Here is a 25,263-nt window from a genome sequence, read left to right on the forward strand (position 1 = left end):
CAGCCCACCAGATAAAACTTCATCAAACCAAACTCACTTTCATGAGACAGCTTGAGTTCAATGAACTGCCATTTTCCAGTGAAACTCTCATCAGGAAATTTCCAGCCAGCTTTACTAACCACCTAAGCAATGATAGAACAACCCCCAATTTACTGGCCTACTCTGCCTGAAAAACTGATTGCTCGGCTACAGTTTTGCGGCTGCTGCTGCCCCTTGAAGAGAGAGTGTAATGCTAATATTAATCATACATATATAAGTAAATAAATACAGGAGATGGAGAGGATAGTAAGAACAGAGCTGGGTCAAAGCACTTAAGCTTGAAGCTCCTTGCTTATGTAAAAATTCTGAGATTTAAATCCTTGATGAAGTGGTTACCCAGTTGTACAATATCGGGCACTGTCCTCCCTTAATGCTAACAGTTGGCAGAATTGTAGCTATTCAAATTGTCCATTGATGCTGGCAGACTGAAAGGGTGAGCATCTAGACACTCAGCAACATCCATTGGATGAAAGCTGCTGTCAGGTTCAATAAAATGGTAGGCTAGGCCAATTTGGCATGCTGAAAGGGGAACTGGAAGCAGAAAAGCATACTTGCCCCTCTTCTGCAGATTCCAGCTATTTTGGTGGTCTCTTGGCACATGCAGGTGGGTATGGTTGAAAAATCAGGCGGAGTTAGACCACATCGACCTAAGGGAAGCCAGACAGAAAATGGAAGGTCTCTTTGAATTGAGAGGTGAGCAGTCTTGGCTAGATCATTCTGTGCTGCATTCTGCAAAAAACTGTGCTAAAATGGTGGACTGGACTAGCCTATGCTGGTGCGCGCACACACTTGAGGGTGCCAAGGTAACAGAGGGTTCACCAGCACCAGCAGGCTGGTAGTATGAACCAGACCGCTTTGATGACTCATTAAGGCAAAGCCCATGGACAGTGTGGTGGAAAATGGCAGATGGAAAAAGGCCATGGTGCAGAAACCCACATCTGAGGGAGCTGGAAGGAGAACAAAGTCAGTGCACAGAACCCTCAGGGTGCCTTCAGATAATGGCAGCTGATAACAAATAAAGGGTAATTGAGCCATTGAGTGGGTTATTGTGTTGGGATTTTTTAAACGGGTTTCAGTTTCAAAGCCTGAAGAGTGAGTTGCCCTTAGAGGGCAGCTGATAGAACCATCAAGGAGTCAGGGGTTCAAGATACAAACCACAACAAGAACCAGCTATGGCCATTCCTGGAACAAGTAGGCAGAAATACCTGGTTACTGTGTCAGTCTGCAATTGGTGAGGCTTCCTGCCCTCTGGGTTTTTCTGCTCCCCTAATATATCAGCCTCTTGGTGACAATCCTGGACACCATATTTTACTTCAGGCAAAACAAAACACTCAGGAGACCTCTGGCTTACTGCTTCCAAAATGCCAGTTTCTGCTGCTGAATTCCCACCCCTAGCAGCTTTAGGCTTGCCTGTCATATTGCTGTACCCCCCTTCCTCCCCCACACCTGCTTTAACGGGGCCAGCTCCACTGCTGTGTTTTCTCATCAAATATTGTTTTGCTGTAGATTCCTGTTTTCAAATGGGAGCGCGCGGGGGGGGGGGGGTGGACACCAAAGTTGGGGAGAAGGGGGAGGAAAAAATGAGAATGGAAAGAGCTCCTGCCTGGAAGATTGGAGGTTCTACTATGGCCTGCCCTCCCTCTTTCTTTTAGTGGAGACAAGACACTGGGGAGTTAGAGAAGCAATTGGTTCTCAGAACAGCTCAGAATGTAATGTCATCAAGTGGAAGCTAGAGAGGTTATTTAAAAAAAAAAAACCCACCAAGAAGCCTCCATACTTGTAAAAGGAAGAGGAATAACCCAGATTACCAGTAACTACTGTCTTTCCAAATAATTGTTCATAGACATCCCTCCCACCAAACTTGCCCTCTTTTAAGTCACAGCCAAACTCTTTATATTGTCATGTTCATACTATCAGATCTGTGAGGGAAATATATGTGGGTCTCCAAAAGATGCTGCTTTTTTGAGAGAGAGAGAGAGAGGGATCAGTTCTGCAGGTAAATGTATGCACATTGAACAAATCTAGCTTTATACTGGCAATTATACTGAGTTACATTTACTGGTGAGTAACCCTTTGTAAAGATCCATCATGAATGTTGCATAACAATTTAGCTGTGTACACTTAGACTGATCCACTCAAGAGTCTTGCCTCCTAGCCTTTTGAGTCACCTTGTTAATAAGAATTGAGGATGGGGACATGCACTTGTTACCTTTATATTAGTATTCGAATATTTGCTAGTCTGAGATTCCTGTTCAGTTGCATACTTAGAGAGAACTCTCCTTCTGTGCTAAGCCTGGCACTGGGATTCCTGTCAATTTATAGTAAATACTCCAATATACCATGTATGAGTGTGAATGAGTGTGTGTGTGTTTTGCATTGGCAACAACTCCTATCTCATTACTTCATTAGCACACCGTAAAATATTTGAACAAAATATATTTTCACAGTGAACTGGTACAAATAAAATCATTGTTGCTGCTGCCAAAGCATTTAAAGTTACTATTAGTTAAACTAAAGTAATATTAAATTAAATAGTAGAAAGATACCTACCTTGGCAGTCCTATCCATAGAGCCCTGCCAAATTCATGGTCCATTTTGGTCAATTTCACGGTCATGGGATTTTTAAAATAGTAAATTTCATGATTTCAGCTATTTAAGTCTGATCACGGTGTAATTGTAGGGGTCCTGATCCAAAAAGGAGTTGTGGGGTGGCTGTATGTGTGTGTGTGTGTGTGTGGTGTTACTGTAGGGGTGTGTGTGTGTGTGTGTGTGTGTGGTGTTACTGTACTGCTACTCTTATTTCTGCACTGCCTTCAGAGCTGGGCAGCTGGAGGGTGGTGGCTGCTGGCCGGGAGCCCAGCTCTGAAGGCAGAGCTGCTGCCAGCAGCAGCACAGAAATAAGGGTGGCATGGTATGGTACTGCCACCCTTACTTCTGTGCTGCTCCTGGTGGGACGCTGCCTTGAAAACTGGGTGCCCAGCAACAGCCGCTGCTCTCCAGCCATCCAGCTCTGAAAGCAGCTCAGAAGTAAGGGTACGAATACCACAATTCCCTCTAAAATAATCTTGCAACTCCCCTGCAACTCCCTTTTGGGTCAGAACCCGCAATTTGAGAAAATCTAGTCTCCCATCTGAAATCGGTATAGTACAGAGTAAAAGCACACCAAAAAACAGATTTCACAGGGAGAGACCAGATTTCATGGTCCGTAACGTGTTTTTCATGGCTATGAATTTGGTAGGGCCCCACCTATCCATAAAGCTTTTCTTTATGCAGTCCATACAACAAAATATTTTTGAATCATTGTGGATAGAAAGAGACAGCTTACCGATTTGTCATGGCATATTGTCCATGCCAAAACTACCTTAAAGGTGAATTTGATTAGTTCCACTTAATCACGTTACATATTTTATAAGTTCGAACAGAAATGATGGAATGAAATCTTTGTTAAACCTTGCTTAAATGTACCTCTCAGTAATAAAAACAAAAAGGACATGGAAGTATTCAGCACAAAAGTGAAAGTTTAAATTCTCCATGGTATCATCTTGCACTTCTGATTTGCTGAAGACATCTCAGGATGCATTATTCTGAGCCATTACTTAGTGCTAGCTGACTCTTGGAAATACTGCTTTCCCCTCCATAAAGTTAAACATAATTTCTGTGCTTACTACTCCTCAAGGTCTTTGGGTGGATATTGCACGTTTTGGGGGCTTGACTCCATTTTCATTTTAGCTTGGCTGCTCACTTTTTAAGGTGAGATGAACGATTGTTATCCTCTTAATAACAAGCCATGACAAGAACAGTTTTTATAACAAGTGTTACGGATGTGCTTTCAAAATAAGGTCAGGACTGTTATTCATACATAGTACAGTACTGTAGTACTTAAGGAGACAAGTTGGGATTGGCCCCCAGTGTGCTAGGCACTGTCTAAACATTCATATAATCCCTGCTCCAAGGAGCTTACAGTTTAGGTTATTGGATCGCATTTTAAAGGCTTACCTGAACTTTGGGTGTTATATCTTGGATTTGCCTTTGTAAATTTTAAGTATTAAAAAATGTATTGGGTTGCTTGGGTAAGATAAGAATATTGACCATTGTTATGGAGTAAGTGTTTATCTTGATTCTTATGTAATATCAAAAGTTTAATGTTTGAGACTCTACAGCAGGTTTGATAGTGATTTAACACATCAGTTTGAGGTGTTGGGTTTACCAAAATCCGAAAATATTTGAGTGTTTATACAGATCAGGTTGAGATTGTGAGAGAATTGGCAAGGTTTAAAGTATTTGATACATTATGCAGAAAGGTGGAGAGAACCATAATAGAAGAGCATCTAGTCTCCCATAAGGGTTCTTGGTTCTGGTTATATTAGAGAGCACTACAATAAGGAAGCGCAGTGTGGTGTTTCAGTACTATTAGTTGGAATTGTATGTGATAGTTCAAGTTGAGACTGAGTGACTTTAATAAAAGCAAAAGGATCTTATGTTTTGCAACATGAACAGTAAAATACCGAAACTGTTCTGAATAGGTTTAACTTACGTCTGCTATTTGAATAGGTTCCAGACATGGCGGGCTACCCTCACATCCGTTACATTTCATCGGGATTGGATGGAACATCATTCAGAGGCCCTTTCAGGGGCAATTTTGAGGTTTGTAATAGAATAAACATAGATGTATGCCAAAATGTGTTGAGGGAATGAGGGGAGGGTACGCTGCAGGATTAGCCCTGCATATGGATGTAAAAGAAATAAATGTATAGAAAATGCCCTTCATTTTTAGAATGACTTTTGGCTGTTATCACAGACTAGGAGCAGAATGGATACTAAAAGTGAGTGAATTGTATCTGAAAAAAGTTAGTCAATAAAAGGTGCCTTTTTCCTGGACAAGGTAGCATTAGGTGGCTATTAACTGATACTACATCTAGCTGTTACGATAAATAGGATGTCATACATTCCAAGACAGTGGTGAAAGGTACTGGTGCCTCTAATCAACTGAGATCCACCTCATGGCAGTGAAACTTGGCAACTTTGACAGTGCTGTCCTCAATTTATCATGTAGTACAGGAACTGAAGCTGTAAATATGGTATCAGATGCAGAGAGTTAATGAACTAGTCCACTGAAAAAAAAACAACCTTCAGTGAGAGCTCATGGTTCTAATAATAAAGTTTGTATTGCTGGAGAATAAGAAATCAGTCACTGTATATTCGTCATAAGCTATCTTTTCTCTTTCAAGCCTTAATGACTGTTAGAAAGCAAATATATTTGAATACCATTTTAATTATATTTTCCTCACTAGAGACATGAGTGTTTATGAGTATACCAACCAGTCATTTCTAGATTATAAAAACAGTTGCCAGTTTTTAGGCATAAAACAATATTTTTCTATCTGTTAAAGCGACAAAAACTGCTGTGATCTTTTTTCAGAAAGCCCCAACTTTTCTTGCACATCGTAGATTTAATTGTAATCCTGCCACCCTCAGGTAAATTGTCTGAGAGTGAATAAGTGGGAGAACTAATGGTGTTGTCTGGTTCTGTGGATAGAATAAAACTAACAACTATTTAGCATAGTTCTTACCTTGGTTATCCTTTGACTTCAGGAATTGATTCACTTGGAAGAGCGATTAGGCAATGTTAATCGTGGAGCCTCCCAGGGAACTATTGAAAGGTGCACGTATCCACACAAATACAAAAAGGTGAGGATTTCTCTACATTTGTATATTTACTTTTGCAGATATACTAAATATTACCACTTGTCTTCTATATACTCCTAATATAAAGTTTGGAAGAAAAATTTATCTCAGAAAGTTACTGCTATTTTGAAAATGACACCCAGACTTTTTACCTTTGTTATGGATTTTTCCGCATCCCAGTTTTTGGTTAACATCTGAATGAGGAGCAAGTATAATCTTAAAACAAGTAAGAAAAATTAAATTAAATTAGTTCTTTTTGTATTCTGAGGAATTTGGAATTAAAGATATGGGCGGAGCTTGATTTATTTTTTTTTTTTTAAGAAAAAGGTTAGTCCACTTAATGAAAAGGCAACTTATAAACATGTCCATACATCTGAGCAAAAGTTATCATTTCTTTGCATTTAGAGCAAGGAATGACCCATGCATCATTGTAGATATGTAGGAAATTAAGAAACAGTGCCCTGCTGTGTTATGTGGAACACTGTAACACAAATGTAAAGGAAAAAAGCCCATACCTTTTTAGAGTATGCCTTTTAGTCCAATTGCAGCCCTTGACTATATAAGCTAAAATTCTGAAGGAAAACTAGATGGATTTGTAGTCAAATTCATACTCTTTAAATCTTTCAGTAGTCTACTTAGATCAATCAGTCCTGTGTGACATTAGACCCGAAGTATTCGGCAGAAGCCCCTGACCTGTGCAATACTGCCTCCTTCTCAGTTCTCTCCTCCCTCTGTATCTCCTGTCCAGTTCCATCAGTACAGCATTCCTTTTATTTTTATCTTCAATTAATTTTATTCTGCTTCTAAATTTTAAAGTGTACTGCAGAGTTCTGTACTGACAAAGTAACTCGGTTGTAGGGGAGAAAAGCTCAAAGTTTAGGCAGCTGGGTAGAGAACATTTTGGACTTTTTGCATCCAGGAAGGTGTTTCAGGCAAAGGGGGACAGGTAGGTAGGACGGGTAGTCACAAGTCAATTGAGATCTTTTCTTACTATCGAGGGGATGCATCTTCTCTTTAATGCCTCCTCTTGGGCAAAGACAGAAAGGTGGCAATTTTGGTCCCATCCCACTGACCCTGGATAGCATCTAACTGCCCCACTGCACCGTTTCAGAGTATTTATCACTATCTTGAACAACAGCGAGTAATCACATAGCTGATCATTTCAGCAATAATATCAAGCAATGAAATAATTAATGGTGACATTTTAAATTGTCTTTGGTCTTCAGTGCTCACACTGTGGAGAATAATAGATGTATTTCATCTTAAGAGTTGTAACAAACTGTTGACAGACTTGGGCAGACATCATTGTTCTTCTTCGAGTGCTTGCTCATGTCAATTCCATTCTGGGGTGTGCGTGTCCTGTGTACATGGTTGCCAGAAATTTTCCTTTAGTGGTACCCATAAGGCTAGCTCTGGAGGCCTGCGCTCATGCACTGGTATATAGGGCGCCACCGGCCCTGCACCCTTCTTACCACCTGTAATGGTTGTCAGAACAGCCTTTCTTTCCTTTGTGAAAACCCTTGCCTAGTGTTTAATTGAACTGTATTCTTGTAAATAGTTATATTCAGTAGTTAGTTAGTTATGCTTTTTTTTAGTAGTTGGATAGTCCTCTTTAGGGATGTTGCTCTGTGGTCAGGGCATGCCCCGGTCCTTGGGGTTTAAAGCGTGCGTGGACTGTGGCAAACCCATGCAGTAAGTGATCCCCACTCCAGCTGCTTAGGTGTCTTGGGGAAGTGCACGTTAAAGAATGGTGCAAGATTTGTTGTGGGTTTAGACTGAGGACACAGAAGGACGAGGGCATCAGGCTTAAAGCCCTACTTACGGAAGCGGCACTCAGGTTGGCCTCTGAGCCAAGCAGATCGGACTCAGCACCGAGTACTTTTGAGTCAACGCACAATGCCCTGCTGACACCGGGTAAAGAGAGGGTGTTCCCCAGTGCCCAAAGGAGGCACAAGTGAGTTGCGACCCATGTCGGGCCACTCTTCCTCCCCACAAAGACAGATAGCAGCAGCACTTTGCCATGTCTGGGACCCTCCCCCAACTTTGAACTCCTTGCCCACCTTCAGGTTTTTATGCTTGAGTCACCCAGAATGGAATCGACATGAACGAGCACTCAGAGAAGAAACTGTTCTTCTTTGAGATGTGTTGCTCATATCCATTCCATGACCTGCCCTCCATCCCCGCTGTCAGAGTTGACGGCAAGAAGAACTGAGAGGGTGCAGGGCTGGCGGCGCCCTATATACTGGTGCATGAGCATGGGTCTCCTGGGATCACCAGAGCTGGCCCTACGGGTACAGCAAAGGGAAAATCTCCAGTAACCGTGCACATGGCACGTGTACACCCCGGAATGGAATGGACATGAGCAGCACATCTCGAAGAACAACAGTTACGCAAGGTGAGTAAAGGCTTTTTTCCATTACTCTGTTCACACTTTGAAGGCTTCCATTAGTCTAAGGAATAGACAACTTTTTAAAAGCAGAGCTTTGATTCTGGAGTAGTGACAATTTAAAAATAATCCACAAGTATGAGGCAATTTAGGCCATTGGAGACTACATTATATACAAGACCCTGTCAGTAATGTGGATGGTGGTCTTTAATAGGTAAAGGTTTACGGTACCAGACTTTACATGAGAATAATTCAACTATCAGTATGGGTTTTGCTTGAAATGTTTGTTCATGCATGAAATGAAGATATTCATATGCTTAGAGACAAAAAAAATCTTAACTTCACAGTCCCAAATATCTTTTAAACTAACAGACACCTAAACTTTTTTTTTTTTTTTTTTGGGCTGTCCTGCCACATTTGCTACACCCAGAATTTCCCATTTCTGGGTCTAGGGATAGGGAGTTGTGACAGATGGGTTGGGCCATAGGGAACTGGGGTAAAAATCTGTCTGGGGATTGGCCCTGCTTTGAGCAGGGGGTTAGACTAGATGACCTCCTAAGGTCCCTTCCAACCCTGATCTTCTATGATTTCAGTCTTTATTAACTCTTTATGCTCTTATATCTATACTCATTTTAACTGTTTTAATCTTTGATATCTAGTAGTTAGAAGCAAGAAAGTTGAAGATTTACTTTTTAAAATGTAAGATGTAATTTGTCAATCGGATGTTTTCCTAGAAATGAAATGTTGAATATGCATAAAAACAGATTCTACTCAGTTTGTCAATAATGTCATCTCTACTAATAAGGTAACAACTGATTGGTTCTCACAGAGGAAACTGCACTGCAAACAAGATGGGGAGGAAGGAACAGAGGAAGACACAGAGGAAAAGTGTACCATCTGTTTGTCTATATTAGAGGAAGGAGAAGATGTCAGGTAAATAAACACTACTAGTACCTAATAAAAAATCAAAATCCAGTGCCAGAACACCTTTAGATTAGCACCCAGAGAAAAAAAAGTTTTTACTTTTAAATTTTGCAGCATAAAATATTCCTGAGGGAATTCTGCACCAAATAATTAAAAATTATGCATACTCTATTTTAAACTTCTGCACATTTTATTTGTCAATAAATGTGGTTCCAGCATGGCTGCATTGCACTGGCTGCATTGAGGTGGGAGATCACCCTAAAGCCCTCATCTCCCCTGGTACAGGGACTTAGCAATGAGGCTGCGCCCGACCCTGATACAGTGATCCAGGTGTGCCCCTCTGCGCCAGATGCACCAGGTGTGGGTGGGCAGGCTCAAAGTGTGGGGTGAGAGGTTTCTGTATGGGGCAATCTGGGTGCAGGCGGCTCAGCGGGGAATCTGGATACATGGGCTCATTGGAGGGTTCGGAGTGCAGGGGCAATGGGACTCTGCAGGGGATCCAGGTGAAGGTGGTTGGGGCTCAGCAGATGGGGTCTAGGTGTTGGGAGTTTAGTGGGGGGGGTCTGGTTGCTGGGGGAGTAGGGCTTGATGGGGTTGGGGTCCAGTTGCAGCTGGTTGGGGATCAGTGGGGTTGGGGTATGGGTGTGGAGGCTCGTCAGAGGGGTCCAGGTATAGGGGGTTAGGGCTCGTCAGGGTGAGGTTTCGATGGGCCTGCTTAAGAGGGAGGACTTAATGGGGGAGCCCCAGCTACTGCTAAGGGGATGCTGCATGCCAGCCTCCCACTTCTCCCCACAATTCCCCTATCCCCTTTTCTTCTCCATCCTCATTCCCACATTCCCCTCCCCCTGCCCTATTCTTCCCTCCTTTCCTCATTTTCAGCACTCACTGTTGCACAGAAAACAGGAAGTCTCCCAGCACACAGAAGGGGAGCACAACTGGCACTAGGACCCAGGAGGCTACATTCAGTCAGAGGAGCCAGATGCAGCCTCCTTCAGCTGGGCAGTTCTGCGCTTGTTGCAGAAATCAGAAATGACGGGGCAGGAAGGGCAGTAGCACGTAACCCCATGTGCCCCCTCCCCATGCCTCACCTCTGTTTGGAGAGAGGCAATCCCCCTCAAAAAACTACCTATGGCTGTCCTCCCACCTGGCTTCTCTGCCATTTTCTGCAGGGAAGCACAGGAATTCTGGCGGGAGGAGGCATATTTTCTGCTGTTGTGCAGTCACGCAGAATCCCCCCAGGAGTAATAAAAGCACTCCCTTGATATATTTAGAAATGCATTTAAACAAGGGAGATCTGTCTTACTGTCAGTTATCAGCAATAATTCTCAATTTCTATATTGACTTCTGTAATAACAAATAAATTATAATCGTATGAAAAGCTTTTAGGGGGCATTGGCACATCAGATCGTATATCCTACCTCCAACAATAGCCAGTGCTGTTGGTCCAGTGGATGGTGAAAGTCCTCTTAATGCACTAAGCTGATTGTCCAGGACCATACAACTGGTGAGGAGGCAAATGGCAGGTCAGTTGTCAGTCAAGCTCATGTCTTGAGCCAAGACTGATAACACTAATAAAAGATAGATATGATAATTGCAGATGCTATTAGTTTCCTTTTAAAAATCTTACTAAGCTGTTTCCCTCACTATCTTGAACAATGGATTCCTTGGGTTAATTCTATACAGCCCAATTCCTCTTTGCTAATGCAAGTCTGGAGTAACTCTACTGAAGATGCAGCAGATTTACATCACTGTAACAGAGCATAGTCTGTCCCATAGTATGCTGCACAAAAATGTTCTATCCTTTCTATTTTACTGACATTTAATGTAATGAGCTATATCCCTTTGTTCTTCTATTTTTGGCTGGTGCCAATTTTTATATATAAAATAGATTTCAGCAGCAAGAAAGACTAATAACATTGTAAATACTATATTAAAAATTAACTCCTTTCTTTTCTGCTAACAGGCGCCTTCCATGTATGCACCTTTTCCACCAAGTGTGTGTAGATCAGTGGTTGATTACTAACAAGAAGTGCCCCATTTGCAGAGTGGACATTGAAGCTCAGCTGCCAAGTGAAAGTTGACACCATTTTCCAGAACTCTTGTCCTCCTTTTCACTCCCTTCCATCCTTCCTGGTACTGCAGTCTACCAAAGATGGCATGACTTACCTGCGCAGATTTGGAAGCATTGATCCTAGAGTGCTATCTCTGCTATATGGTACAACTAATGCTAGACCTACAGTTTATGTAGACAGTTGAGTTTCAGTGTATTTATAAAGCTTTTTTAGGTTTTACATTTTTTTCTTTTAATTCATTTTACTGTATTTTGCATGGTTCCTTGTATTGCATTTGTTTGCACATATTATGGGCTTTGTGACCCCAAACTTGCAGGCAAGATTAGCTGCTTTAGTAAGTAGAATTGTGTGTTGTTCCTCTCCCTCCCAAACATAGTATCAAGCTTTGAGAATATGATTTCACTCATTACTAACTTTGGGTTTCTTAATTTAATCAATCATGTATTTTAGTTTAATGTATAAAGATCATCTAGAAAAGGATAATATTGTATATTAAGACATTCCTTAATTAGGAAAAAACGGCTGCTGTATATTTACGATATCTGTTCTGAGTCAAATACCATCCTTAATACTGGGAACAGACTACAAACTATATTCAGTCTGACTGATACAGCTGGTATACTCCTCACCAGAGTTTTGTCTGATCAAATTTTTATGTTTTTAAACTTTCAGCACAATACAGATATATTTGAATGTCAATATTAAACATTTAGACTGCTGATCAGATTGTATTTATCATTTTCTTACAATGTCTAGAAATTTGAATCCCTAACTTAATATTTGTTGCAATGAAACAGCTCTAATGAACACTAAATATTGATTTCAATTAGCTGGATTGTAGATACTTGCAGATTGAATGCATTTTAGGGAAACAAAATATATGTAGAATTTTGTTCAATCTTCTGCTAAGTATGTCACATTACCTGCGCACATTGGTTTTGTAAAGCCATTCAATCAGAACCTAGAATTGCAGTTCTTAAGGCAGGATCCATGAATTCTTAGAACTTTTAAAGATCCCAAATCTCTCATGGGATTTTTATTAGTTTTAAAATTAATAAAGTCAGCTAAATTCACCTGTCACTTGTTTTGTCACTAGTAACTTAAAAATCTGTAAATCTCTGTAGAAACTGACACAGATGTGATTACCTTGTTTTGCTTTGATCATAGATTCCCTCTTTATAAATTACCAACAGTCCATCACTGATTGAAAATATTTTCTATAGTTAAAAGATTTGCTGCATAATATAGTATATAGAATTAAATTAATGTACTAACGTTTCTCCTTTGGAGGAAGTTTTAATCCACTTTGGGACAAGTTCCTTATCAAAATACTTTGACACACAGTATAGTATAGTTTATTTAAAATGTGTTGAAGAGAGGCTTAAGAACATCAAGACAGTATTACTGTCACAACCTGGAAGAGATGTTCCTATGGGATCATATATGAACATGTCAATAAGCTTGCATTAAGCCACCTGCTTTGTAAGTGGATTGAATAATAAATACCTTCAGTTTCCCTTGTGTCTTTCATAATCAGTTAAGTGTAAAACAGTTTACAGTAAAACACAAATCAAAATGTTTTGTTTACACCTAACAAATTGTGATCCATTTATAAGTGTAAGCTTATCTAATTTGATGCCTGTTTGTCTGGTTAAAAGCAGCTTCCGCACTCCCCCACTCCACCCCCCCCCCTTTTTTTTTTAAATCCTTTCATGTCAGGAGTAGCATTTTCCAATGCAATGTCCATTGCTGGCAATAGACTTAATACCTCTGGCACTAAGGCATTAAGCAGGGAGAAGTTTTGTTGTAACAGTTGTGATTAATGGACATTTTAAAGCTTACTTGCATTGTTAAAAGTAAACTTAATTTGATGACTTGAATCATTTTGTGTTTAATTTGGTGGGGTGAGGGGGATGAGGGAGAAAGGTAATGTGTGATTTGGCTTCTCCAAACTGTCATGGTTTTAAGCTGAAGCTTCTTAGAGTATGTAGCTATAAGGACCTGTGATTGAAGCTGTAGTGGATAAAATTAACTGGAAAGACCAGACAAGAACTCTTTTCCATTCTTCAATGCATATGAAGAAAAAAGGAGGGAGGTAGCTTTCCATGGGTGCACCCCAACTGATGTTTGAAGGTGTGAGGATGCTCACTTTTAGTGTTATATCATAGGTACTTAGAGACATGGAAATAATTGAGACCAAGGGTGCACAATGAGTCCACTTTGGCATACCTTCCAGGGACAAAGAAGCACAGACTTTTTTTTTAAATGCACCAGATTTCGGTGTCTGGTACTTAGAGGTATTTTAGTGGCCCATGAGTTGACCTATTTTATAACTGCTACTGATACTGTCTTGCTTTTAAATGTATACATAACATATTGTAAAGTGATGTTTAACAGTTATGTGCAAGGAATCTCAGTTCCTGCTATGTGCTAGTGCAGGGGCTAATAAACCTGCAGCCTACTCCTATTCCAGAAAGTTGTGACCTGATATAATTTAGGGAAAGGAAAATGAATGGGTTTTTGAAAATTTCCACCACTTACTGTGCTTTACTTGCTTAGATGCATTGCCTTAAGTTTTCTGCAGCATCTTTGACTTTCAAGATAAGTCGCAACAGTATGCATCAAATTACTTTTCATATAAAATTCCATTGTCAGAACAAATCCTTTTGTATGCAATAAATAAAATGTTAGACTGATCATCTGAAGTCTGTTTTTTCATAAAAGTTGTTTTCCCTTTTGCCTCCTAGTTTATAAGCTCTTCATTTTCACAATAGTTCTTTGGCATAAGCTGTTTACTTGCATCCTAACAATGGATGTGTCTGGGAACATCACAACCTCAGTATGAAAGGATTAAATATTTTATAAAGCTCCAGCTATATACAGAATTCAGTATCTTAATTAAAATAGTGGATTGTTTGAAATGCTATACCCACAGCATTTGTCATTTTCTCTACAACTAAGAGAATTCATGCAAATTACAACTAGAATTGTTTACTTGTGTACATAAGAGAACACTTTGATTTATTTTGCACTCAAAGTGTAAATCCAGCTTAGAGAACATAATACTTGCATGGTATTAGAATTTTCTCCCATGATGATAGCAGCTTAAGTGACTGAACCACAAAAAAAGGGTTTGGAATATGAAAGGGAATTTTCAAACACCTTCATGTTGATTGTTCTACAACAAAAAATGTGAGTGAATTGAAAAGTAGCTTCTGAAGCAGGAGTATGTGTGCTTCATGCTGATGAAAACTGAACAACTATCAAAACACCATGAAACAGTCAAAAGCAGTGGCGTTGGGACCATGCACTGGATGCTTATCTTTGATGTTTTACTTTGCCTTCCACTATTACCCTGAGGTACCTTGAGGTTAAATCTTTACAGCACAAATCCATTGTACCATAAATCTGGGAAAACCTTCAGTATATGAGAACTTCTTTTCTCACCATTTTTGTATGGTTTTTACTTCCATGCAAATGTCTTGTTGTTGCCTGCATAATAATGAATGTACTGTAACAAAGGCTTGCTATGGAGCTCCATATTAAGGAAAGTAAAAAGTCCATACTTGGAGCAGCCTCAAGGGCAGACCTCCCATTATACCACTGTCCTAGTCTGACTGGGACTGACTGAAGAACTAAAGGGTATGGTATGGCAAAGAATGACCTTTCTTAAGACAGTTGTAAGATATATAAGATCAAATTACGACAAATGGATAGGCTGGAAGACTTAAAATCAAACGATTACACTCAAAGGCTGAGGCACAAAAATGTAATTCAAAAATAAGAAACATTGAAAGAAACAGAAGTATTAAGTGCTTGTACAGATGAACACAATGAGAGCTAACTGGAACTAGTAACAGTCTTTATTGGAGTAGCATGTCTGTTAGATTTCACCTTGTTGAAAAAAGCTGTGCTGATTTTTCAGTTCTGCTGTCAAAAAGGAGTTAGTTTGATGAGGCTATAGTGAGTATGGGGAATTAGAGGAACCCCAATTCATGCTCTGCTCTTTAATTTTTGCCACTGGCAGGTATGTTATAGCTATGCTACCTAACCTTTCTTTGAGCCATACCCACATCAAATAGAATTTAACCTGTAATAAATCCAGGTGTTATGAGGCATAGTTGTTTACAAGGGTCTTTTGGGGTTCTCCACTGTAAGGAAATATGCTCTTATATAATATGTATTATAGTCCTGCCTATCAACAATGCCGTAGAACTGTATTTTGGACTATCTCTCTGCTTGAATATTAGCCATGCCTCCTATGCAACTACATGAATATATTAAAAGAAAAAAGGATAGGTGGATATACTTTGCTCAACTGTTCTAAGACATTACAGTAACTCCTCACTTAAAGTCATTACGGTTATGTTGCTGATCAATTAGAGAACATGCTCATTTAAAGTTGCACAATGCTCTCTTATAACATAGTTTGGCAGCTGCCTGCTTTGTCCACTGCTTGCAGAAAGAGCAGCCTGTTGGAGCTAACTGGTGGGGGCTTGGAAACAAGGTGTCCCCCTTCCCCTATCTCCATAGAGGTGGCACGGGGGAGAAAGAGACAGGACACAACAGAGGTCAGGACAGATGGAGCTTGCTGACAGCAGCTGCTGTCTCAACTTGCTGATCTACTTAAAAAGGCAATGCAGTTAGAGTGGGTCAGCTTACTTAAAGGGGCAATACACATCTCACACACAGGGTGTGTGTGTCAGCATGGCAGAAAGAGACCATCTCCCCTCCCTCCATTTGTGCTTGTCTTGTAGAGTGGGAGGCTACATTAACAACAGTGTGTTAACCACTGGGGGCTCAGCTGAGTGCTAGTTCATCATTTAGCAGTAAGGCATTCCCTGGGAAATATCCCACCCTCTGACTTCACCACCTCAACCAAGCTTCACAATCATTGCTGTGTATGGTATTAAATTGTTTAAAACTTAGTGTGTGTGGATATATAGATAGATATAGATATATATAGTCTTGTCTGGTGAAAAAAAATTCCCTGGAACCTAACCCCCCCCCCTCACATTAATTCTTATGGGGAAATTGGATTTCCTTAATATTGTTTAATTTAAAGTCACATTTTTCAGGAACATAACTACAACATTAAGCAAGGAGTTACTGTTTCCAATACCTAATTTTCCCACTTTTCCATTTTAAAGATCAAGTTTGTAGATACACTGAAGACACAACTTCATAAGCTAATGGCACAGATTTTAACCACCAAATACATCATCTATAAGCTTGTGCTGCAATATGAGCTTCTGATAGGTTTAGTGGGCCCTCAATGCCAGAGAGACCTTGGTATTTTGTTGGGTTTGGTTCACAAAGTATAAAGCACCTTGAAGGCCATTAGGAACTTTAACATACTTATATATAATATGAAAAATAACTGGAGGAATAAGAGAAAAAGCACTAAAAAGAACAGGAGTACTTGTGGCACCTTAAAGACTAACACGTTTATTTTAGCATGAGCTTTCGTGAGCTACAGCTCACTTCTTCGGATGCATAGAATGGAACACACAGACAGGAGATATTTATACATACAGAGAATATGAAAAGGTGGAAGTATGCATAACAACAGGAAAAGTCTAATCAATTGAGATGAGCTATCGTCAGCAGGAGGAAAAAAAACTTTTTGAAGTGATAATTAAGATGGCCCATAGAAGGTGTGAGGAGAACTTAACATAGGGAAATAGATTCAATTAGTGTAATGACCCCCCAAAAAAAGCACTCATCTCTTGATTCAGCTCACTAAACTGTGTACCGGGGTGTAGCCTATGTGTGTGTATATATATAAAAAATAAGGGATGTCAATTAATAGCAGTTAACTCATGATTAACTCAAAATTAATAATGATTAAAAACCAATTGCAATTAATTGCACTGTTAATAGAATACCAATTTAAAATGTTTTAAGTATTATGGAATGATTTTGAATATTTTTAAATATAGCAATTTCAGTTACAGCACAATACACAGGGTACAGTGCTCACTTTGCTCACAAATATTGTATTTGCACTGTAACAATGACATAAGACATTAACCTCATACTGCAGGGCCACCTCTTTACCCTGAAAGTGTAACTTCCACACGCAGGATTTGTCACCTAACCGCACACAGGGGGCGCTGCCCAGGGCGGCCCGGGAGCCGCCAGGTGAGTCGCTCCTACGCGCGCGAGGCCTCCGAGGCGCCCTGCGTTGGGCAGCGCCGGGCCCCGCGCCCAGCACTCACCGGGCCGCTCTCTAAAGACCCGCCTCTCAGCGCGCCCGTGCAGAGCCCCGCCGGGCTCTGGCCGCCCAGCCACGAGAGACCGGCCAGCCCGTCCGAGCGCCGCCTCCACCCGAGGTGACTACGTGTCCCAAGCTCCTTTGCGCAAGGCCGAGCTCGCGAGAACTCTCCGTCGTAGCCGAGATCCGGACCGGCTTCTTTTGAACCTTTGTTTTTGTTAAAACCTCAATTCCCGCGGAAGCGCTTCGAAGCCGGGTTTCCCTTCCCGGGCAAGGGTCATCGTCACGGCAACGCATGGGGCGGAGCCCGAAAGCTGGGCCAATCATATGAGAGCATCGTACGAAGCTGTCCAATGGGCGCACAGGCGGGGCGCTATTTGAAGCTGAGGGCGGCGCGCTGGTGTACTAGTGTAGTAGCTGCATCAGGAGGCGGAAGGGGTGTAGGGGGTCGCTCTCCCTCCTCGCTCTTACAGCCCGACCGTCTCCAGTCAAGCGCTGCCGTCCTCATGGCGCTGGTCCGGCGCGCTGCGGTGAGTGCGGGCCTGGGCGGCGGCTGCGGGGAGCGCGCCCGTGCGGAGACCCCTGGCGTCAGGCCAAGGGCGCGGGGCGCTTCAGTGTCCCCCCGCGTAGCCCGGCGGGGACTCTCGGGGGCTGCGGCCCCGGGCTGCACGTGGAGCCCGAGCGGGGCTAAGACTGTCTCTTATGCTGCCTCAGCTGCGATGCTTGCAGCCCGCCTGCTGCACGACGATCTTCCTGTCTACACTTGCTGCCCCTCCAGAGGGAGGGTTCCCGCTGCTATAGTGAATACACCCCCGTGGGCGCTGTAGCCAGGCCAATGCAAGAGCGGTGTCTCTAGCAGGGCTTAGGTTGGCTGAACTGCATCTCCCTGGGGTGGGGCACTTTTCACGCCGCTGAGTAATGTAGTTAGTGTTAGGGGTAGGCAAGGCCTGAGTGGTTTCCCTGGGACAAATTAGACCGGCAGGGCTGGGGTATTGATCTCGGTTGTGTCTGTCAGGCAGGAAACTCAGCAGATGGCGAGAGCGGCCGTTATGAGCATGTTTTCCTGTGGGAGCAGAGACACAGCTGCTTGGGCATTGAACTTGGTCTGGAGACAGTATAGGGATTTCCCAGGAAGTAAAATGCCTGTCGTTTTTTCCTGTGCTCAAGAATATGGGATTGTTTGCATCTTTTGAAGCAACAAAGAGTCCTGTGGCACCTTATAGACTAACAGCCGTAATGGAGCATGAGCTTTTGTGGGTGAATACCCACTTCGTCGGATGCATCTTTTGCATCACTCAGAATAGAATACACTTGACTCTGGCCTCCTGTTTCCTCATGGAAACAGTGTTGCAAAATCCCAAATATGGGCAAACTGCTCAGACAAAAGGATAACAAATTTAACTTCTACCTTGTGACCACTGAAATGTTCTTACAGCGAAGTAAGTTACATATGCACAAGTCTTATGAGAAAAATGTTACTCTTTCTGGGGTGATGCTTTTTTACCTTGTTGAAAGCTATAGTCCTTATGAAAGATTTCTAACATCACAGTAACAAAAAAGGGGGCTGGGTTTCAGTAAGGCTTTTCAGGGCTTGGATGCTAAAACTCAAGTAGGGGAGTACTTTGATGCTTTGAAGTACAGCGTGTACACAAATAACTGTGATAGACAACAGTGTCTTACCATGCAATGTAAAAATGCATAAGGCAGTAATTCCCTCTTTAGGTGATGACATAAGAGAACCCAGTTTGGTCACTGGATCATCTCCATGGAAAGTCAGCTTTAGTTACAATTGGGTGGACACACTAAATAGCTAAGCTACAGGTGAGCATTCTAAAGTTGATGCTAAAAAAAGCATGGTTTCCAGTGAGGAAGAACAAGATTTGGGTAACTTCATCTTGAATATCTTTAGAATTTTCATAGAAAGTGCAATTAAAAACTGATTACATTTAATCTAATTCTCCTTTATTCACCTTCCCATCCTGCTGAGCAGATGTGTGCTGTGAAACAAAACATGGTGCAGTGGCACATAGTGTTACTGAGGGTGCCCAGATATCATGGTGGTGGGGTGACTTTATGAGATTAGTAATCTGAAAGTAACTAATTCTACTTGGAGTTGTCTTTTTAGCTTTTTTTAACCTTACTTACAATTTCCCTTGCAGATTACTAGAGGGGTGGAGAATGCTATGACAGGACTTAACAACAAAGCCAAAAGTCAAGTGACTAACAAAAGGGCTGCTTTGGAAGAGATTGGGAATAGAGTTACAACCAGAGGAACATATGCAGCCAAGGTAAAGCTGTAATTCAACTCCAGCTGTCAGAAAAGTATCTTATTAGTTCTGTGTTAACTGTTCTTTCCTGTGGTAGAAAACAGAGAGCTTCAAAGTACCTGTAAAAACTACAAAAGGAGCTACTAAACCAGCAAATGTAACTGCACAACCTAAACCTTCAGCTGCTGTGAATTTAACTCTTGAAGAGACTGTTCCAAAGGTAGGAAATAGCAAATTCCTATGCCGCTCTCCAGTTCCTAACTTTGGTCCTCCACTCTAGCCCTTTTTAGGCCAGAGCTTTAACACTTGGTCTATAGATGTGCTCTTATCCCCCTTTTCAGAAAAAGATCAGACTAATTTTATATTATTCTTGGCTTCAGTCTATTAGCTCACAGTAGCAACTGTCTTGGGATGTGACATTAACACTACCCTGTTAGGACTTGCAAAAGGACTTGTCAGATCATGAAATATAGCTATAATTGGATAAAGGCCTTATAGGCTCAAATATTGTAGGTATCTTAAACCTAAGACTCAACATGCCATTTTGGTGGCTGCTGGCCTAGTTTGTATTACAGGCAAATTCACAACTCATGTGGGGGTAAGAGGGAAGAGTCTTAAGTCTCTCATTTTAATGCATGAACCTCAGTGATTATATAATCTGTCTACTAGATTCGGTCTCCAACCCCTATGGATGTATCCATGAAAGAAGAGGACCTATGCCAAGCTTTCTCTGATGTGCTGCTTACCAACATAGAGGATATTGATTCTGATGATTGGGAAAATCCTCAACTCTGTAGTGACTATGTAAAGGATATTTATCTGTATCTGAGGCAGCTTGAGGTATGGAAGAGATTGGGAATAGAGTTACAATAGAGTCACATTCAAGTGAAATTAAGCTTTCAGTCTTTCATACTGATCTCTTTAACAGCTGCAGCAATCAGTACGTCCACACTACCTCAATGGGAAGGAGATCAATGGGCGTATGCGTGCAATTCTAGTTGATTGGCTGGTTCAGGTCCACTCAAGGTTTCAGCTCTTGCAGGAAACACTGTATATGTGTGTTGCGATTATGGACCGCTTTTTACAAGTAAGTATCTGAAACATAAGCCTGTATAACATGTGCTTGGATCAGGAGACTCACTAAATTAGTACCATCTAAAATAACTCTTTTCCTCTGTTTATGGATTCTGGATTACAAATCTCTTAACCTAAACTTTCTACATGAGCTAAAATGGAGGCAGAACAGGGAGTTCTGACATAACACAAGTCATTCTAGGGACACAAATGTATCCCAAGGCTAAATCTAGATGTCTTGCATGCTGAAAACCTAAATAAATGTACTGATGCACTAAATGGAAACACATACCTTGTACTCGCTGAAAGGTAATACATCACTAAGATTAAACAGTTCTCTAAACTCCGGTTACCTTATACAGATTCACACAGTATCCCGTAAGAAGCTTCAGCTGGCTGGTGTTACAGCATTGCTTCTTGCCTCAAAGTACGAGGAGATATTCTCCCCTGATATTGCGGATTTTGTTTACATCACTGACAATGCGTACTCTAGCTCTCAGATCAGAGAGATGGAAATGATGATTCTTAAGGAGTTGAACTTTGACTTGGGACGCCCTCTACCACTTCACTTCTTAAGGAGAGCATCAAAAGCTGGTGAGGTAGGTACTTCCTCTAGCTATCTTAAAATCCTCCTGCATATGAGATGCTAGTAATCTTACTTTGTGACTTAAAGCATGATGAGCCAAAGGAGGCTCATGGGGTGTAGGAAGGAGACTGTCTGTCTGGTAGGTGGACCATGTATATAGCTGAATGCTTCTTATAGGAAAAGGACTGAGCAGTATTGAGTTGCTTGACTCCATGACCACAAAGTAACTTATCAGCCTTTGCTGCAATTCATAACATGAACGTCTCAACTTTTACAATCCATGTTGAGGCTTCTGTTCTGTCTTTTTAAAAAAAACAAAAATACTAAAACTGTGGTTGTATTGTGAGCTGCTTGTTGTAAACTGAAGGGAGACAAGGAATTGAAAATTTAATAGTAATAGTTTCACTTGCCAGCTCAAAGTATAGAAGCCTTATCAGGTGAAAATGAGCTAATACCAAGCTTGCTTTTGATAAGTGTAACTAATCCATTGTCTTACTCTAGCCTCTGTTTAGGGAGAGGTGGGACTCTCCTCATTTGCAAGTCTGTTATGCTAATATTATGCTGCAGTGCTTGTTGCAAACACTACAGTGACACATGCCTGTTAGACTGAACTTGAGCCCTGTTAACTTCAGGAGAAGGAGGACAAGAGAACCTTAACCTGTTTTCCCAGGTTAAGTGGGAATTTGATATCTTCCAACATAGTTGCAAAGACTTGTTGACCCTGTTCTCTTCAGTCATACAACTGTTTTCCAAACAGGAGGAAGAACATAAGGTAGATTAGCCTGGACCACCTTGATGGTCCTATTAAATGAAGTGACAAATTTCATGAACTAACAAGCTGTTGATCTGGCAGGCTGATGCTGAGCAACATACACTAGCAAAGTACCTGATGGAGCTGACACTCATAGACTATGATATGATACACCATCATCCTTCGGAGATAGCAGCTGCTGCCCTATGCTTGTCTCAAAAGGTTCTGGGGCAAGGCGAATGGGTGAGTTGCTTTTGTGATTTGTTCAAGGCCACAGAATAGACTGCTGTCAGACTTCCGAAGCATGTAGGCTGCACTCCAACAGAATAGTGAGGTAACTTCAAAGTATATGGTAGCATAAGTAATCCAAGAAATGTTGTAATAAATGGAACCGTTGTAGTCTGTTGCCCTTAAGCATTGGCATGTTCAGGCCTATCAGTTGGAAGGCTAGAACATTTTTGTCACAGTGCTACTTAATGCACAGGCCCATACTAGCTAAGTAACGAAACTTATCCTCAGGAAAAACGGGCAGGAAATGCCACTTGACCACTAGGTCACATGCCTTGAGAGATCTTTTAATGCAAGGGAAAATACTCATATGCTTCAAAATGTCCTTGAGCACTAAATGGTGAAGCCTGGTAGTAATTTTCAGTCAGTGAAATGGCTTTGGTCAGTATCTGAATTCACTTCAGAAAGCACTGATTTCTGATATTACAAAAAATGGTGATTACATGATTTCCAACCACAGCAGCTGAACTTCTTCTAAACGATCTGCACTAACTTGTTAGCTTGGTTTACAGCTTTTGCATAGAACCAGTTTTTGGACAAGGTAGGGAAACACCACATTTAAGAAATGTCAGGATACCACAGTAGACAATGTGGTACATGTTTTACTGGGACAGGCAGTCAAGTTAAGTGTCTACTTGTGGCCCTTGGGCAATTTTAAGTAAACTTTGCACCTGGATTATGAACAGAACATGTTTGAATTGTGCCCTGCAATTCTCAAACTCCAGTTTGAATCAGCCCTGCTGTTACAGGTGACCTCTCCTCCTAACTGCTCTGTGCAGCACAGGGGCTGGAAGTGTGCTGAGTAGCTGCTTAGCAACTGTTGTGGAATTTCCACCAGCTGAACTTGCTCAGCACACAAGATTCAAGAAAATCTGTGGCCTCCTTGATGCTCCTGAAATATGGTTGTAAGGGTTTCATATATCTGTAAGTTGGATGCCACTAATCTAGCCTAATAGCAAGGATGATTCTGATCCAAGCCACACATGGTAAAGCTCAAGCTGAACTTGTTACCTGAAGTAAAGTTTAGACTGGACATTAAAGGTGACAACTGTAATTTAACTGTAGTGCCTCAGGCAGTCATACTCTGCTTTAAGATGCTATTCTAGGGTTCTGACTAGTCTTGTATTGCAGGGTGTAAAGCAGCAGTACTACACTGGGTATGCAGAAGACAATCTTATGCTAATTATGCAACATATGGCCAAGAATGTAGTAAGAGTAAATGAGAACTTAACAAAATACACTGTAAGTATATGCTAAGGGCAAATATCTAACTGTTTTGAAATGTTAAGTAACACTAATTACCTTGACAGATGTCTGCTTTAGTATTGCTCTCTTTTGACTATTAAGCAACTTCCTGACCCCTTTTCAAAGTGCTTCAGTGGACATGGGTAGGTGGCTTAACCACTTACTAATAGTCTGATCCATCTCAAGCATTGCATGAAACAATGTAAACTTAAGTCTCTCTCATTCCTACAGGCCATAAAGAACAAGTATGCAAGCAGCAAACTCATGAGGATCAGCACAATTCCTCAGCTGAATTCCAAAACAGTAAAAGATCTTGCTTCATCTCTCTTGGGATAATCCTAGGTAGACCATTCCTACTCCATGCACTTTGTCAACATGTGCCTAATTGAGGCGCAACTGCTGCTTTTGTACATAGCTTTCAATCTTAGTACAGACACCTCAGATTCCCTCTGAAAGCAAACTTTTAAACTTGCCCTCTAATACTCTTGTATATCTAGAAATAAAGCTCCTTTTTAAAAAAAACTCTCTCTCCTTGGGCATTGCTTATAGTAAGTGTAGATGGTGCTCGTGAGAACATTTCTTTCCTAAGAAATGTGAAAAACCTCCTTAATCAGTAAACTTTGGCTAGACTTGAGATGACCCTCACAATAGAGTATGTAGTTGACATGAATCTGGCAAACAGGAGCATGTCTAGATGTAATCTCCACTCATAAACTGGAGCAGCCTGGCTTTTGTTGGGGAGAAAAGATTAAAATCTACAGTTGTCCCAAATTGGGCAAGGTAGTATTAAGATATAGTAAAAAGCCCCAGTCTTGCAGATGCATCTCTGCATGTATGTAGTTGTAATCCCATGACAAGCCCCCTGAATGTCTGCATTTGAGTAGAGTTAACCATGCCTGGTGTATGATGCATGGAGGCCAGCAGAAATGGAGCATCTGTAAGCTGTACCTTATGTCCAGACAGTTACTCTTGCAGGGCTGAGCTGCCTGGAAAATGGAAAAAATCATCCACCCCTTTAGGTGACACTAGCTTAATTCCAGTCGTAACTAAAGCTTTCTACTCCTATCGGAAGGAGGAAGATAGTAGTAGGAAACTGGCAATGCGGGGGGGAGGTTCCCCCTCTAAAAGCTGCTGGAGTTTAGTAGTTGAACTAGCTTGTCAGGTCATTATGAACTATGACAATGGATGGCCACAGGGCTAGAGAAAGCATGTGATTTGGGTGTTCACCTAGGAGGTAGGAGACCCACTTGATTAGGTACCGGGGTAGGGACTTGAATTTGGAGAAGCTTCAACAGAAGACAAAACCCTGCCCCAGAAATCTCCTCCTCCGCAGGCTAGAGTGTTTTCCTGCAGTGTAGGAAACACAAGTTCAAACCTCTTCCAAAGTCCTGAAATGGGCTAAGGCCTAAACTTTCAGTAAATTTCATGGCAATTAACTGCTCCAACTTTTTTTGGGGGGGGGTGTCAAAAGCTGCTACTCTGAACAACTTTGCTTATCTCTATACTTGCACCCCTAATGCTCCACAATAGGGCTACTAGGAATCTGCTGCAGTGGCCATATGGCTGTGGGATGGCATCTGAGATCACAGCATGCACAGAACCTCCTCCCTTTAATGGTTTGCCTTGAGTAGAGGCTTGTCTACAGCTGGAATCAGTCAGGAGCTCTTGTGCAGTGTCTCTGAACAGGGAATTAGGCATTTAATTTAGACTTTTAAATAGATTCCCTACC

At 41.5% G+C, this 25,263-nt stretch overlaps 2 protein-coding genes across 4 annotated transcripts in view; both read left to right on the top strand.

Moving 5' to 3' along the window:
* The window catches only part of RNF111 (ring finger protein 111), a 95,127-nt gene extending 81,324 nt beyond the window's left edge, over window positions 1-13,803 (top strand). The window contains exons 11-14 of one of the 2 annotated variants that reach the window (XM_044980286.1): window positions 4,591-4,683; window positions 5,632-5,727; window positions 8,916-9,043; window positions 10,998-13,803. In XM_044980286.1, the coding sequence (XP_044836221.1) occupies window positions 4,591-4,683; window positions 5,632-5,727; window positions 8,916-9,043; window positions 10,998-11,115 (435 nt within the window). In that variant the 3' untranslated portion in view covers window positions 11,116-13,803. The remainder of the gene's footprint in view (window positions 1-4,590; window positions 4,684-5,631; window positions 5,728-8,915; window positions 9,044-10,997) is intronic. The other variant, XM_044980288.1, reaches the window with a different exon arrangement.
* Window positions 13,804-17,697: 3,894 nt separating this feature from the next.
* On the top strand, window positions 17,698-24,064 carry CCNB2 (cyclin B2). Of its 2 annotated transcripts, XM_044981235.1 has the most exons (10): window positions 17,719-17,853; window positions 19,046-19,144; window positions 19,483-19,611; window positions 19,688-19,810; window positions 20,260-20,430; window positions 20,519-20,677; window positions 21,027-21,263; window positions 22,104-22,244; window positions 23,421-23,531; window positions 23,766-24,064. In XM_044981235.1, the coding sequence occupies exons 3-10, from the start codon at window positions 19,507-19,509 to the stop codon at window positions 23,868-23,870; spliced, it is 1,152 nt and encodes a 383-aa protein (XP_044837170.1). In that variant the 5' UTR covers window positions 17,719-17,853; window positions 19,046-19,144; window positions 19,483-19,506; the 3' UTR covers window positions 23,871-24,064. The 2 variants fall into 2 exon arrangements, with proteins under 2 accessions (XP_044837168.1, XP_044837170.1); XM_044981233.1 differs by lacking the exon at window positions 19,046-19,144 and having other exon boundaries at window positions 17,698-17,853; window positions 23,766-24,063.
* The last annotated feature ends 1,199 nt before the right edge of the window (window positions 24,065-25,263 follow it).

Source organism: Mauremys mutica, chromosome 11 (assembly GCF_020497125.1).
Source record: "Mauremys mutica isolate MM-2020 ecotype Southern chromosome 11, ASM2049712v1, whole genome shotgun sequence".
Taxonomy (NCBI): domain Eukaryota; kingdom Metazoa; phylum Chordata; order Testudines; family Geoemydidae; genus Mauremys; species Mauremys mutica.